At 43.1% G+C, this 14,001-nt stretch overlaps 1 protein-coding gene across 2 annotated transcripts in view; it reads left to right on the top strand.

Moving 5' to 3' along the window:
- The first annotated feature begins 1,051 nt into the window (after positions 1-1,051).
- Positions 1,052-14,001, top strand: part of TBC1D9 (TBC1 domain family member 9) — a 47,965-nt gene continuing 35,015 nt past the window's right edge. Inside the window, exon 1 of one of the 2 annotated variants that reach the window (XM_066317982.1) lies at positions 1,052-1,352. In XM_066317982.1, coding sequence (XP_066174079.1) covers positions 1,226-1,352 — 127 coding nt within the window. In that variant the 5' untranslated portion in view covers positions 1,052-1,225. The remainder of the gene's footprint in view (positions 1,353-14,001) is intronic. The other variant, XM_066317981.1, reaches the window with a different exon arrangement.

The following is a 14,001-nucleotide window of genomic DNA, read 5'->3' as shown; positions in this document are numbered from 1 at the left end:
AGGTGGTCTTCAGCAGCAGAGGTGAACTTCAAACATGGTGTGGGGCATGGAAGAGAACAGGGACAGAAAAGGGGCTGTGGCAAGAGGGCAGGGCCACCTCCTCTGGTGGATGGCTCCCTTCTGGTTGAGACCAGAGCCTGCTCTTCCTTTTAATACCAAAATTTACAAAATTCTCTGAGCCACATGATGAGAAGGCCAAATCTTTCAAGGGAAGCAGTTCAAAGGGGAATCTTAGAATGGTTTGGGTTGGACAGCACCTTAAAGATCATCTCATTCCAACCTCCTGTCATGGGCAGGAACACCTCCCACAAAACCAGCACAATCCCAACCTTGAACACTTTGAGGGATGAGGCATCTGAAACTTCTCTGGGCAATTGCCCACTGTCCATTGCCTCTCCACTCTCCTACTGAAGAATTTCTTCCTGCTATGTAATCTACACCTGCACTCTCACAGTTCGAAGCCATCACTCCTTGTCCTATCCAAAAGTCCCTCTCCAGCTCTCTTGCAGCCCGTTCAGGTACTGAAAGGTGCTGAGAGGTCTCCCCGAACCTTCTCTTCTCCAGGATGAGCAAACGGAACTCTCTCAGACTGTCTGCAGAGGAGGCTGGGGACCCCAGAGCTGAATGCAGCGCTTCAGGCGGGGTGTCACCAGAGCGGAGGGGCGGCATCCCCTCCCTCCCCCGCTGCCCACGGTGTTTTGGATGCAGCCTAGCGCACGTTTGGCTTTCCGGGGTGCGAGGGCGCGTCGCCGGCTCGGGTCCATCCTGCGGAGCCCCGAGTCCCCCCGGGCAGTGCGGCCGCGGGCCCGCGGCTCCGCCCGCAGCGCGTCCGCGGAGCGACGGCGGGCGCGGCTTCGGCGCGGCCGTGCCCGTGCCCGCGCACAGGTGCGGGGGCGCGCTCCCCGCGGGGCGGGCGGAGCGAGCGGCGGCGCGCACGGCGCGGGTCCCGCGGGCTTTGTGCGAGAGGGAGCGCGGAGGGGCCGGGCCGGCGTTGATGTCAGCGCTGCGGCGGGAGCTGCCGCCGCCCCGGGCCGCAGCAGCCGCCCCTCGGCGCCCGGCGGAGCGCGGGTAGGCGGCGGGGGCCATGCGGCTGCTGCCTCCGCCCGCTGCCCGCCGCTGCCCGCGGGGCTGCGCCGTCCGCCGCGGCGGCCGGGCACGGCGGCGCCCGGTGCGTGCGTGAGCCAGCCCTCAGCCCGCCGGGCCTGCCTTTGTCCGCGCCGGGAGCATGTGGGTGAACCCCGAGGAGGTGCTGCTGGCCAACGCGCTGTGGGTGACGGAGCGGGCCAACCCCTACTTCATCCTGCAGAGGAGGAAGGGGCACGGCGGCGATGGCGGCGGCGGGGGACTGGCCGGTAAGGGCGCCGGGCCGGGGCCGGGGCGGCTCCCGGGGTCCCCGAGGGGCCGGGGCGCGGCTGCAGCGGCCGCGGGTTCCGGATTCCCACGCGGATTCCCACGCGGGTTGGCGCCGGAGCCTTGTGCGGGAGAGCGCCCAGGAGCGATGGCTCCGCGCGTCAGGGTGTGACTTTCCCCCGGTTCTGGGGGAATGGGCTGGCTGAGCATCTAGCCCGCGTTCCCTAAAATAAGACAGTGTTGTAATTCAGAAATTTGCGAAGGAAACGGGTTTGGTTCGGCGTCTCCGTATTCTCCAGATGTCCTTGTGAAGTGTGTTCCCTGAGTGCTTTGTTTGCGACTGCTGGCGGCTGGAGACGCTTTAGTAGAGGTTTGGGTCATACTCGTCTAGGTCTCAGTAATCCTGTGCATGTACAGTCATCGAGGTCTTCCACCCTTTCTTAGGCAGCGTATTCATATGAGATTGGAGATACGGGACCCAATGGCGCTTCCATTGGTGCTTCTTGAATTGGTACGGAATTATCAAGCTCATTCTCCTGAAACCTGGGCTTTCTTCTTTACTTCCATGACAATTAGTCCTTCAGGCTCAGCAAAATAAACATACAGACTGCATATGTGTTTGGTTCAAGGCCCTGTGCATGTTTACTGTGAGATTAAGTGTTTCTTCAGCCCTTCAGTGCTCTATGGGCTTGTAAACAGATCATAATGTAAACGAAGGCACTGCTGTGAAGTGTGTTTTCATGTAGACTGATGGGATCTTCAGTCAGTGTTGTGTTGATAAACTACTTCATTCCTGTGTGGGAAGTGACCTGCAGCCACTCCACATTGGCTGTAGATTTTAAATTTTTTTAAAATAATCATTTGAAGCGTGGACAGGATTGACAAATCCATAAAATACGTGTTTTGCCTCAGAAGTTCACCTCTGCTCTGCTCACTGAAAAATTCTTCTCAGGCTCTCCTTTCGTGGATTAGCCCCTGGCCTCTGAAGGTCTGCCAAAGCATTCTTCTACTTTTCTGACTTGGTTATCTTTGAATTAGAGGTGGTTTGAGATAGCCATCAATTTTCCAGTCATTTCTCAGTTATTGGGAAAACAGGTCGAGAGTTTAGGATTCTGTTCTTCAAGCTATTTGCACGCTGCATGCGTACCTGAGTCTTCTTGCAGTTGGATCTGTAAGTCTGATTGGTGATATCATTTTAGAGAAGGAGGAAACACTTCTGGAAGATTTTGTCCTTGAATGGAAATAGGATTCATAAATGTGCACTCCTCTTTTTTTTTTTTTTTTTTTTTTGTAGAGGCCAGATAAGCCTGCAGCATTTGGTAGAAGTCAGAATAGAGAAATAGTTCTTTGTTTCTGCGTTACCCCCCATGGCTTTTGGAATTGAAATATTTGTGTGCTGTATCCATTATTTTAGCATGTGAATGAAGTCTGCATAGTGAGTATTATTTAGAAGGTGAAATTCTCCACATGTTTTGAAATCTGCTTCCCATGTAGCTCTTACTAATGCCTTTGCTTTGCCTGGAATTGCAGCTGATGTGGCATTGAGGTGTAGCAACAAGTCCATTTCCAGGGGTTTGGTTTGTTTGTTCAGGAAAGGGCTGTAGCTTTTTTCAGTATGCTGCCAAAACCATAGCTAATCAAACCCCTGTAAGTAACTAATTTATTAGAGTTGGCAGCATTTCAAGGAATGTATGGAAACTTATCAGACCACGTTGCTAAAATGGCAAGGGTTTGTGGCACAGTGGTCAACAAAAGGTGAGACAGGAAGGGAAGGAGGGATGGATGAAGTCTCCAAGCCAGTCCCAGTGTGACAGGGACAGTAATGAGTGGAACTTAGCTTTTTTTTTTTTTTTTTTTTTTTTTTTTTTTTTTTTTTTTTTTTTTCATGGAAATACCGGAATTTTCTGGTGGTTTCTTTTAACAGCTGCGGTCTGCCAGCTGAGGGACATGGAAGGTGGAGAAAGCCAGTGGATTGTCCTTGGTAGGAAAGACTGGTTAAAGGCAAGGTATTGAGGGATCTAGCTGATCCTGAGTTAAAGAGTAAATCTGCTGACATGATAAACAGGATACATAATTGGTAGTAATTATAGCATTTAGGATGAGCTTTTGGGAGCTCTCTAGATGATGCTGATCTTGTGACAAAGGTGGAGGTTACCTGGTCAAAGGTAAACAGGGAAAAAAAGAACTTTTGGTGAGGTGGGTTGGGGTATTTTTTTCTCCTTAATTACCGTTTTTTGTAGTGACATAATGCTGAAATTTGCTCAGATATAATCTAAGAAGTTAACCACCCATGAATATGGTATAAAATTTGGCCTGGTTGCTCTGTGGGAATATGTCCTTGAAGTTGACTAGAAATATTGTTTACAAGATTTGTAACTGTGCTAGGGATGATCTCAATGCATATTTGCAAGAGAGGATGTAAATACAGCTGTCTCTTTTTTTTTTTTTTTTTTTTTGTGATTAACTTTTGCTGACTTGTACTCCCTCATTATTGACTCTTGAAGTCATTTGTCTTGAATTGTAGGATGAGAATTGACTTTCAAATTGATGAAACTGTGGGTAGGGTGACTTTGGATGGCTTCACCATGTAACCGAAGCAGTGGCTAGACAATGAGAAGCATTGATCCTCTGGTACTGCCCCCAAATCTAGGTTTGCTGTGAAACTGTCATCAGCAAACTGATCAGGGCGCAGTGTAATGCCCTTCTCTCCATCTGGGATCGTGGCAAACTTCTTTTGGCAGGCCTCAGTCTAAAGCCAAGTGTTTTATGTAGCCTTGGGAGTGGGTGAAAGTACTTCTTGTTGGCTTTATGTTGGAGCAGAAGAACAGTACTCGAGTTATCTGTTCTCCTGGATCCACTCTGAGTGCCCCAATGCTTGCAGGAAAAGGAGTATCAGTCATTTTGAGGGAAAGGGGTGAAAAATCTGCCCTTTCTGCACTGATTCTCTCCTCTTGAGTTTTGTTTATGTAGCAGCTGAAGAGAGAAACTCTTATTTAAATACTTGTGTGGACATTGGAGACATTTTCTCTGCTCTGTTGTATTGTAACAAGTTAGGAGAATGATGATGATCTTTGAATATGTTAGGGCAGTGCTGATTAGCAAGCCCATAGAAGTAATCTCTGCTAACAAGGTGTGTTAGGTCAACAGTTTACTTCAGAGATGCAGATTTTCTAATAAGCAGCGTGGATCCATTTTTATACTGAGTTAGGGTCTGGACTCGTTTGAATTATTGTGTCAGTGTCAGTACTGGTCACATCAATGGGACTTTTCTTCGTAAGCATGCCTTAATTGAAGGGTTGTTTGGGGTTTATTTTCCTTTTCAACAAGAAGAAAATAGGAAAGATTGTAAATTGGATTTCAAATTGGATTTTCATAGCTGTTCTGCAAACTCACATTATCTCACATCACTGCATTAATCTTCCAGGACAAGACCAAAAAATGTACTTTTCTGCTTTAAAAGTATTTGATGTTTGATGAGCTTTCCCTGCAATTAAATTGTTTCATGCCTTGCACATAATGCCGTGCCCATATTTGGCTTCTGTGTGACCCTTGGTCAGGTGTTTCATCTTCCTTTTGTTCACCAGCAGGGCAAAAAGTACTTTCTTTGCTCATATTCTTCTTGCTTCCCTGGGCAGCCCGGTAGTTTGGCCTGTGTGAAATAATTCCTTCTCCAGAGGAATGGGGTGTGTTTATTGACACAGCAGCAGCTGTAGCAGAGGCATTTGGGCAGAACATGAACCCAGATCTCCACCATCATTTGGACACTGAGCTCTGCGTGACAGCATGACTTTTATGGATGTAAACATCTTGAACATGTCATAAACCTTACAAACAACTAAAGGGCTTATGTTATAAAGTGTATCTTGCATTCAAATGCAACAAATAGGTTTAAAAATGTCTCTTAACTGCTTTCTGCTATGCTGTGATCATGTTGGCCAAACCCTTCTACTTTGAGGCGTTATAGTAAGGAATTACTGTGCCTGGTGATGGATGGCAGAGCAATGTATCCACCTGGAGCTTACAGGGAGAGAGACTGAGGCTCTGGAACAATCAGCTGGTGGCTGCTGTGCTCCTTTTGCCTGTGTACATTTGTGTGTGTGGAGTAGAGATGAAATTGTAAGTGACTTAACGTTTAAAATGTTACTGTGAGGTCTTTGAATCCCAAGGGTAATAAGCTGTTCTTAGCAAGAACTGGTTTTGGAAGTGAATTCTTTTGCAAATAGGGTGTATGTGCCTTACAGCTGAGACAGTGCCTGTGTGAGAGATGCAGTAGGAGTTGTAAGTCCAGGCAATGTTGCCAAGAATGATTCAAATCTTTAAGCAGAAGAGAGCAGATGGAAATTTGCTGACTTCTGGTGATAAAAGGATCTGATGAAATACTACTTCTCCCCAGATATTTTTGCAAAAGGAGTTGTCATTTAATTTCCACGTTGGAAAGGCAAAAAGGAGAAGTTCTGAGCTTGGGTGGCTGATGTGACATATCAGTGTCAGATCTAATATAATTTTTAATACTGTGACAGTGTTCTAAAGACTTTTCTGCAGCCTTTCTGGACAACACAATTAGTATTTCACATTTGGAGCTAAGATTCTGTCTTGCAGCCTCTCAGTTCAGAGAGTTGAGGAAGAGATTACTTGAAAACCTGTTTATGCTTAAGATTTAGAGAAGCTTTTGGCCAGTTGATCATCTGCCTGAACAAAATATGGTCCAGGTTTTAACAAATGTGACACTTTCTGCCCTTGTTGACTCAGGTGGTTGGGATTTTGCGTGTCAGACTTGAGTAGAAAGCATGTGCTTTCTGGTACTTGGAATACATTGTTTATCAAAATGGATGCAATTGGCATAATGGTAGGGGTGGGCAGCCTATCCATGGGCTTTCCAGGATTGTTTTGGCACAGAGTGGGAGCTGCTCTCTTCTGCTCTGCTTTCATTTGTCAGTGCACCAAATCTACTCTGATGCTCTGAGCTGCTCCTTCGGATCTGCTGTGGGTGTGTTTGCTTCTGCACACCAGTGCATTTCCACTTCAAGGAGCCGTGCAGATGTCTAGGGCTGGACTGGTGTTTGATTCCCCAGACTGACTCACAGTCTTGCTGTTGAGTTCCCAGATGCTTTTCCCAGTTCCTCACTTCCTGCCCAATGCTTCTCTCCATCTCCAGCTCTTGCAGCAGGGCACTGCTGGCTCTAGATGCTGAGATGTTGCTTAGTGTAGCTTTGCCTTCTCTCCTCTTGTATTTCTTGCTCAAAGACTTCCTTTGAATGATACTTTATCTCCTACACTGTGAGCAGTGTGGCCCATCCAGGCTGCTGAGCTGAGCTGCCTTTTGCCATTTTTGCCTTTGAAATAATGTTACTGTTTGACAGGTGGAATTCCAGGGTGGCCTGCTGAGATCTCTGTTTGTAGGAAATCCCGTTGGAAACGTTGCACAGGATCACAGGATAGGAAGCAATCAGTGTCTAGGCCACTTACTCATTTTCTGTGTTATACCAGAGTTGTATTGCTTACAGGGTTTTTGTTACTGTTCTCTGGTCCCACAATGAAAGGTGTAGAGGAAGTAGCACTTCTTCACATCAGTTTCCATATTTCCAGCTGTGCCTCCTTGTGAGAATATATCATATTTCTCCTTGTAAGAATATATCATATTTCACAGAGGTTTCGGCCCTTGATAATTTCAATTAGACTCCCGCAGAAATAAAAAAGTTTCCACAAAGCACGCTAACATATACTCAAACGTCTTTGGAACTTAATCTGTGTGTTCTCATATGGTATTTCTTCTTGTAAATATTTGGTATAGGCAGAATCTACTTGTTTTTATCTTTCACAGTATCACACTTACTGTGGCTTTTCCTGTAACAGACAGGAGTTGTCTCTGCCATTGTTTTTGCTGAAGTATGATGATCCAATGTATATAAAGAGCTGTGAGAATTGGACTGAAATCTCACTTTTTGTTAGCTCATTTTCCACTAATCATACTTCTGTTGTCTGATCAATGTTGATATTCAGAAATTACATTTGCATTTTGACTTTACATCTGGTGCTTAGGTGATCTTAGGTTCTGGAAGGACTTCTTTTAAGTCTTTCCATTTGTTTTCTTTCCAAGGGAAAGGTTGTATTTTCTGTGCTGGATTTGTGATTTCTTTTTTCCTGAAGTTTCCAGATAGGGGTGTTTGAATTTCTATCACAGCAGTAAGCTTAGTTTGAGTTAGTGCATTTTTTAATGTTTTGGATTTTACTGTTCTTTCCTCATTGTCTTGTTCTTCCCCTCTGCCTCTTCCAGTATTTTATTGGCCAGTTATTGGAATTTTTTGTTCAGCATTGTTCATTTCCCTGGTAAAAATGCCTCCTCAAATAGCTTATTGAAATCTGATCTATCTGCAGGTATTCAGTCAGAACTGTTAGAATTTCAAATTCTCTTTTCCTGAAGCTATTGCTTCTTTTCAGATTTAACTTGCATCTCAACATGCTTCAGGACTGTTGCTTCTGAGTTCAAGCCGAGTTTACGGTGCTCACTTCAGTCCTCAAACAATTTCATTGACTAGATTCAGTTTACAGTATTTTTTCTTAGGTCAGCAGTGGTGATCTTTGGGGTTTTTTTCTGTTTTGTTGGGGTTTGTTGGTGTTTTGTTTTTTTTTTCTTAATTTGCTCATGCTTACTTGATTTGTTCTTTCATCTTACCCAGTTTATCTGAATGTTATGTTGGTGCAGATAAAGATTTAAATTTTCCTCTTGGATGAAACTCTGTTGAATTTGCTTATGCTACTCTGTCAGAGTGGGATACTTAAAAATAATTAGTTGTGAGTGAAGTTCAGTGACTTCTCTGCTGTTTTGGTCTGGGATACTTGATTATGCTTTTCCTAAGTGTTTTTTACCAACTTACGAGTAATTGTTTATATTGTGCCTAGAAGGCATTTGATAACTTCATCTATATTTTTCTCACTGTTTCTCCACGATTTCATGTAGTCTGGTGTGATTGATATGTAAAAATTATATTTTTCATTATTGTGAGGTCAATTGTTTGGGGATTTTGTTTTCTTTGTTTTCTCTGTGTTGGAAGCCTTCACATACTTGTAACTGTGACGTGTCCTGTCAGTGTTCATCTCCTTCTGTGAGCTTCAGCTTAGCAGAAGTTACAAAAAGTTACAAAAGCTGAAAGTCTAAACCCAGCCAGATTTAGGTTCACGTTAAGATACAGATTTTTTGCAGGGGTGGTTGTGAGTTGTTTGGACACCTTAACAAGCACAGCTGATCCCTTTTAAATTAACATATTTGGAAGATAATCTCATTCAATCACAAGTGTTAAACTTGAAGGGCTGATGAAAGCTTTACTGTTTGTTGCTGCTTTATCCCTTGGAAATCAAGCCAGACATCACATTGGCCCTTCCCAAGCTTTTTCTTTAAGTGGTTAGTTTTTCAGTCTTCTCTCATTTGTGTTTGTCAGCTTGGAGACAGAGAAAGTAAATACTGATTTTGCTGCTTTTTTCATTAAATGTCAGCAGAGTGACAATTCTTCCTTAAAGTCAGTTTCACTGAACGTGTTTGAAAGCTCCTGTGCAATGGAAAGGGTGGCTGGACAAATCAGTGCTCTGTAGAACTGGGTTGGTAAGCAGAGAGAGCAGCAAAGGCAGACATTGGGGAAAAATTAACAAATCCTAATTTCTTAATTATTTCTTTATATAAATATATATAAGAAATAGATATAGTTATTCATTTCTTAGTTAATTGAAGAATATTAATTGTCATAAGTTCGGAGGAAGAATTTGGTTCTTGTGATACAACATTAGATAAGCCACATGGGAAGACAGTTAGGAAATAAGTCTTTAGAAGAGGTCATTTTACTTTCATCCATATGAATGAGCACCTATTTAAAAAGTGTAGCCCTTCATAAAGTTTTAAGGGCAGTGTTCACAATGAAGAGGTTATATTCTTACTTTTGTGGGTATTAATGCCAGTATTGGCAGCTTAACACTCAAATTCTTTTTTGTGTGGTGTATAATATTTTCAGTTTATATAAGCTTTCCTGTAAAATCACATCAAGTAGAATTGGCCCTCCCTTTTAAAAGGATCTGTCTGTAGTATTACCCACGGAGTTCAGGTTGTTGCTCTTGGTTTTGACAGACAAGTAATGGGATGATCTCATCTTGTAATAACAAACGAGAGAGCTAATCACATAAACTCCCCTGAGAAAGAATGGAAGGAGTGATGATTCATTATTGGTACTATGAAAAACAATACCTTGTGCTGTATGCTTTAGCTGTGTGTTGTTAAGAGTTATTGTTTTTATAGCTCAGGAAGCAACACTGAAACTTTAGGGTGGGTTTATTCGTTGTCCATTAAATCAAATTAGAACTGAATGCTCAGGGTGTAAATATGGCTTAAACCAACCCTATTGATTGAAGCTTTCTTGAGAATCAGCTGACATGTGCAATCTAAATCGGTGCCATGGGTGTTTCAGGTTTATGACCAGAGCTCAGAAATGTGCTCAGGATGTGTGCGTCTCACTTCAGTGGAAAGAGGAATCATGAGTGTGCTTCAAATACTGAGGACCTTTTAAGCAGTGGGGTTTTGATTCAGTGTTGGATTATCACAGTGCCTATTCTGAAAAGTTCTTGCTTGTGACATGTGACATTCCAAGTTTTCCTGGTTGTGGTGTTGAGCTCCTACACAAATAGGCTGCTGACATCCATGAGGCTGTTTGAGTGACAGCTCATGAGCTTGACTCCAGGAGTCACAGTCTGATCTGTATTATGTCTCAGCTCCTTTGCAGGGCATTATTTTGAATTTACTCTGTGTGCTAAAAACACGCACGGTCTTTGTTTAGACATTTCTAGATAAAAATCTTCTAACAAAAAGTATTTTGAGGTGTGGATTCATGTTGACCTGGAAGGAGGATGAGGCAGGGCTCTTCTCCCAGGAGCCATGTGAGTAACATGTTTGTACTCTGGCAAACTGGGGGAAGGGAGGGCGCAGCAGGCAGTGGCACCAACTGCAGGGTGATGTCCTTGGCCCCAGGCAGAGAATGTCACGAGTTGCCCGTGTCACTGAAGAATGGATGTGTCACAGGTCCCTGGTGTGTGCTGGAAGCTCCTTTACTCTGAGGGTAGAGGTGACTAGGAAGCATCACTGTCTGATACCATCCCAAGATTTTTGGTACTTGCTGTGCAACAGAGCCATGGCTGCTGGTAATCCTTAAGCTTTGAAGTGCCATTATTTATTATAATTCATTGGTTTCAGTGTTTTGATAAAGTGCACTAGAGGTAATGCACAATCCAGATCCTCACTCCTGAATATGTAATGCAATCTGCTTTGAGCAGGTAAAACACAGAAGCTCTCAAGTATAATACTGCTGTGAGGGGGACTGTAAAAGGGTGATAAAGGCTGCTCAGTCTTTGTGTTTTTAAATGAAAACGTGGCTTTCTGTAGAAGAGGGTTAGTGTTTCTCATAGGAAAATCCTTTGCTAATAGAGAGTTTGTTCATGTGTACAGCGCATAAACTTGCTTTTCCTTTAAAAACACCAGTAACTGATGTTTTACAAAGACACTTGCAAGTTATTATGCAAGATAAAAGAAAGAAAAGAAAGAGAGAGAGATATTCCTGCAGCAAAGATCTGTGCCGTGGATATCCAAATGGTATACTGAGGTACTACAGGTATACTGAGTTACTACAGGTGTTGGAATCTATGTACTCCAAGGTGTAAGTGCTTAAAATGTACCAGGCTGATTCTACAGGTCACTGCTTGATTTCATTCCTGTTTGTGGGTAGTCTGTAATCAGGCTGGACTGTAAGCCATCTGCAGCACTGGTCTCCAAGGAGCAAGGACTGCAGTGGTGCTTGGAAGAGTCTCAGCTGGCTGAAGCTCTTGGCTTAGTTTTCAAACCAAGATGACCTACCTTTCTGAAAAATACTCTTTGGTGAGATAGGAATAGTTTGTGAAGGGTATCTGTGTTATGGAGGAGGTCAGGCTTCATGTGATGCCTTCTAGGAAAAAAAAACAGGTTGAAAATCGGTTGCTGTTGTAAGGATACAAATAGAGAAATAAATTAATGAATAAAGACTACTAGTCTATACTTTCTGCAAGGGTTATAGGCTCCCCCTCCAGCTTATGAGTAAATGTGAGCCACCACTGAATGTGGTCAGATAAGTAAAATGTAGTGTGATTTCTTCCATCAGCACGAAGTGCATCGAGTAACTGAGCCCCTTTTCCAGTAATTCCCTCTAGTGCTTTGTATGTCCTTCCAGTAACACGATGCAGGAGCAATTGCCCAGGCCCTCAGCCAATTGTGGCTTTGTGTTCCCCGGTTCCAGATATTACATGTAATTATTTTTCCTCTGCTAATGCCTGTGTTTTACAGAAAAGAAAGAGAATACTGATCAATCTTCTCGACCTTTGCTTTAGAATTGAAGTTAGCAAGAGAAGAACCTGACCTTATTAAAAAGTTGTATCGAGCAAAGTGAAGGCATTATCCCTCCCTTTTCCCCTCCTGCCTCATGTATAGGTATGGCTGCTCTAGAAATTTGGGAGGTGTGTGTGTGATGAGTCTGTTCATACATAAATGGTTACTCATGCTTGAGTGCCTTCAGGACTGTGGCTCCCATCAATGACGTGATGCTAACCCTACAATTTATACCATGTGCAGTAAACCTTCTCTCATGAAAACCTCTTGCTTCAATGAGGGCTTGTAGGTTTCAGATTCTTGCACTGGAAATTTCTCCCCTTAAGTCATTATGCAGTCAGAAACCTGATGAAAGAATGGGAAAAAAATTGCAATCAGTATAGTCATGTGATTTGATGCCTGGGTAATTCACTGGCTCTTGCCCAAGGGCCAGTCTAATCTGAGGAATATGATTCTTTGTTGCCTGTTCTGTTTCTATAGAAACTCATTTACTTAATCCTGTCTGAAAAGGTACTTGATACATGAAGAATTAATGAACTAATGAAAAGTATTAAAATTCTCTTAATTTTTTTTTTAATTTTCATTTCTACTTCATGTAGAAAATCCTCAAACAGATTATCAGTATGAACTGCTGTGATTTCATTCTCATTGCATCACATGTCTGCATTGCAAAAAAACCCCCAACCAAGCAACAAATACCCAAACCCAAGACAACCAGCACTGACCTAACAACACAAAAGGAACAGCTCATGGAGGAGAGCAAGCAGGCTCAGCTGCTCAATTACACAAGGTTTCATGTTATAAAAACACATACTTTATTTTTTAATAACACATATTGTCTGTCAAAACAGCTGCTGCATGACACAAGTAAAATGTTACTGATAAACTGTCAGTTGCAATTATCTTGGTAAGCTCAGATTTGAATTTCCATGTTATCTTCTGGAATTCTGTCAGTTTTCTTCCTTTAACCTCACTACGTGGTTATTTTTTCAACCTGTTTACTGCAAATCCTCTGACCAACTCCTACTTACTGCATCATTGGAAAGTATTCTTTGTTTTCTTTTCCTTTCCTACCCCCCGCCTGTTGTTTCAGCCACTGCTGGCTTCTCTCTTTTGTTAATTTTTTTTCATAGTGCTCTCCACATTCTTTCAATACACTGCTCTGTCTTAGCCTGTTTGGTGGCACAGGGGGATGTTCCTCTCCTGTCTACCATATCCAGGGGAGAAGAAGGTAGGATGAGACGTTCCTTTGAACCTGACGTTGCTGTGCAAGTCAGTAGGTTTGTTTTGACTTCTTGGTCTTACCTGAATGTCCCAGTTTTTACATCACTCCAAGAACTAGGGGCAGAATTGTTTGGCAGGACCATCCATGTGGCAGTGAATTTGGAAACGCAGCAAGAGGAAAGAAACAAGCATATTTTTAAAGAATACAGGGAATTAACAGTGTTTCTCTGTCTCAGAGAAGATTGCATTTGGCCAGCATACAACTTTATTTAGCTATTACATCATGCCTACTGCATATTTATTACTGTCAGTAGTCGTGTGAAGCTGAAAAGCACAGAGAAAAGATTCCTGCTGTATTTGCAGCAAACCCAGATGATGAACAAAGTGTAGTGTCTGCCTTGGTCCCCACTCCAGTTGTGCAGTTCTGGCAGCTTTACATGATTGAGGCTTTTGCCCTTGGTTGAGGCTTTCTGGGCCAGGGCTGTACTGTATTTGTGAAGCAAATGGAGATGGAGAGAAAAAAAATAAAGTAATTAAAGGTACATTTTAACCTACTTCATTCTCCTGAATTTGAAAGGAGCCGGGATGTGCCAGAAGGGCTGGTGGAGAATTGTCAGTGTGTACAGCCAGTCATCAAAATGTGTGAGAAATGAGGGGCAGCTGAAGCTAGTGAGACTAATGTACACTGGGATATTTTACATTAATGTTTGTGTTTGTATCAGATAGTCAGATAGCTTTGTAGCCTTACTAATAGTAAGATTACATCTTACTAAGGGTATAAAAATAGCTTTACACCTTACTAATGGCCTGATGTTGTGCTCAGACTTGTTGCAGAATTCTTGGATTAAGAAGTGGTGCATGGTAATTCATTGAGCAGAAAGAGATTACAACCTGAGAAGATCTGTATGAAACAAAATAAAAATGAAAGAGATAGAAAGGGAGAAATACAGAATCACTGATAGGTAGAGTATTTCTTAGTGTCAGTTTCAGTTCAGATTTGAGGGATCTACTGAGATGGAGAAGGGGTACTGCTTTTA

Source organism: Sylvia atricapilla, chromosome 4 (genome assembly GCF_009819655.1).
Source record: "Sylvia atricapilla isolate bSylAtr1 chromosome 4, bSylAtr1.pri, whole genome shotgun sequence".
Classification (NCBI taxonomy): domain Eukaryota; kingdom Metazoa; phylum Chordata; class Aves; order Passeriformes; family Sylviidae; genus Sylvia; species Sylvia atricapilla.
The sequence above is the reverse complement of the archived record's forward strand: the minus strand, read 5'-3'. Positions and strand labels throughout refer to the sequence as shown.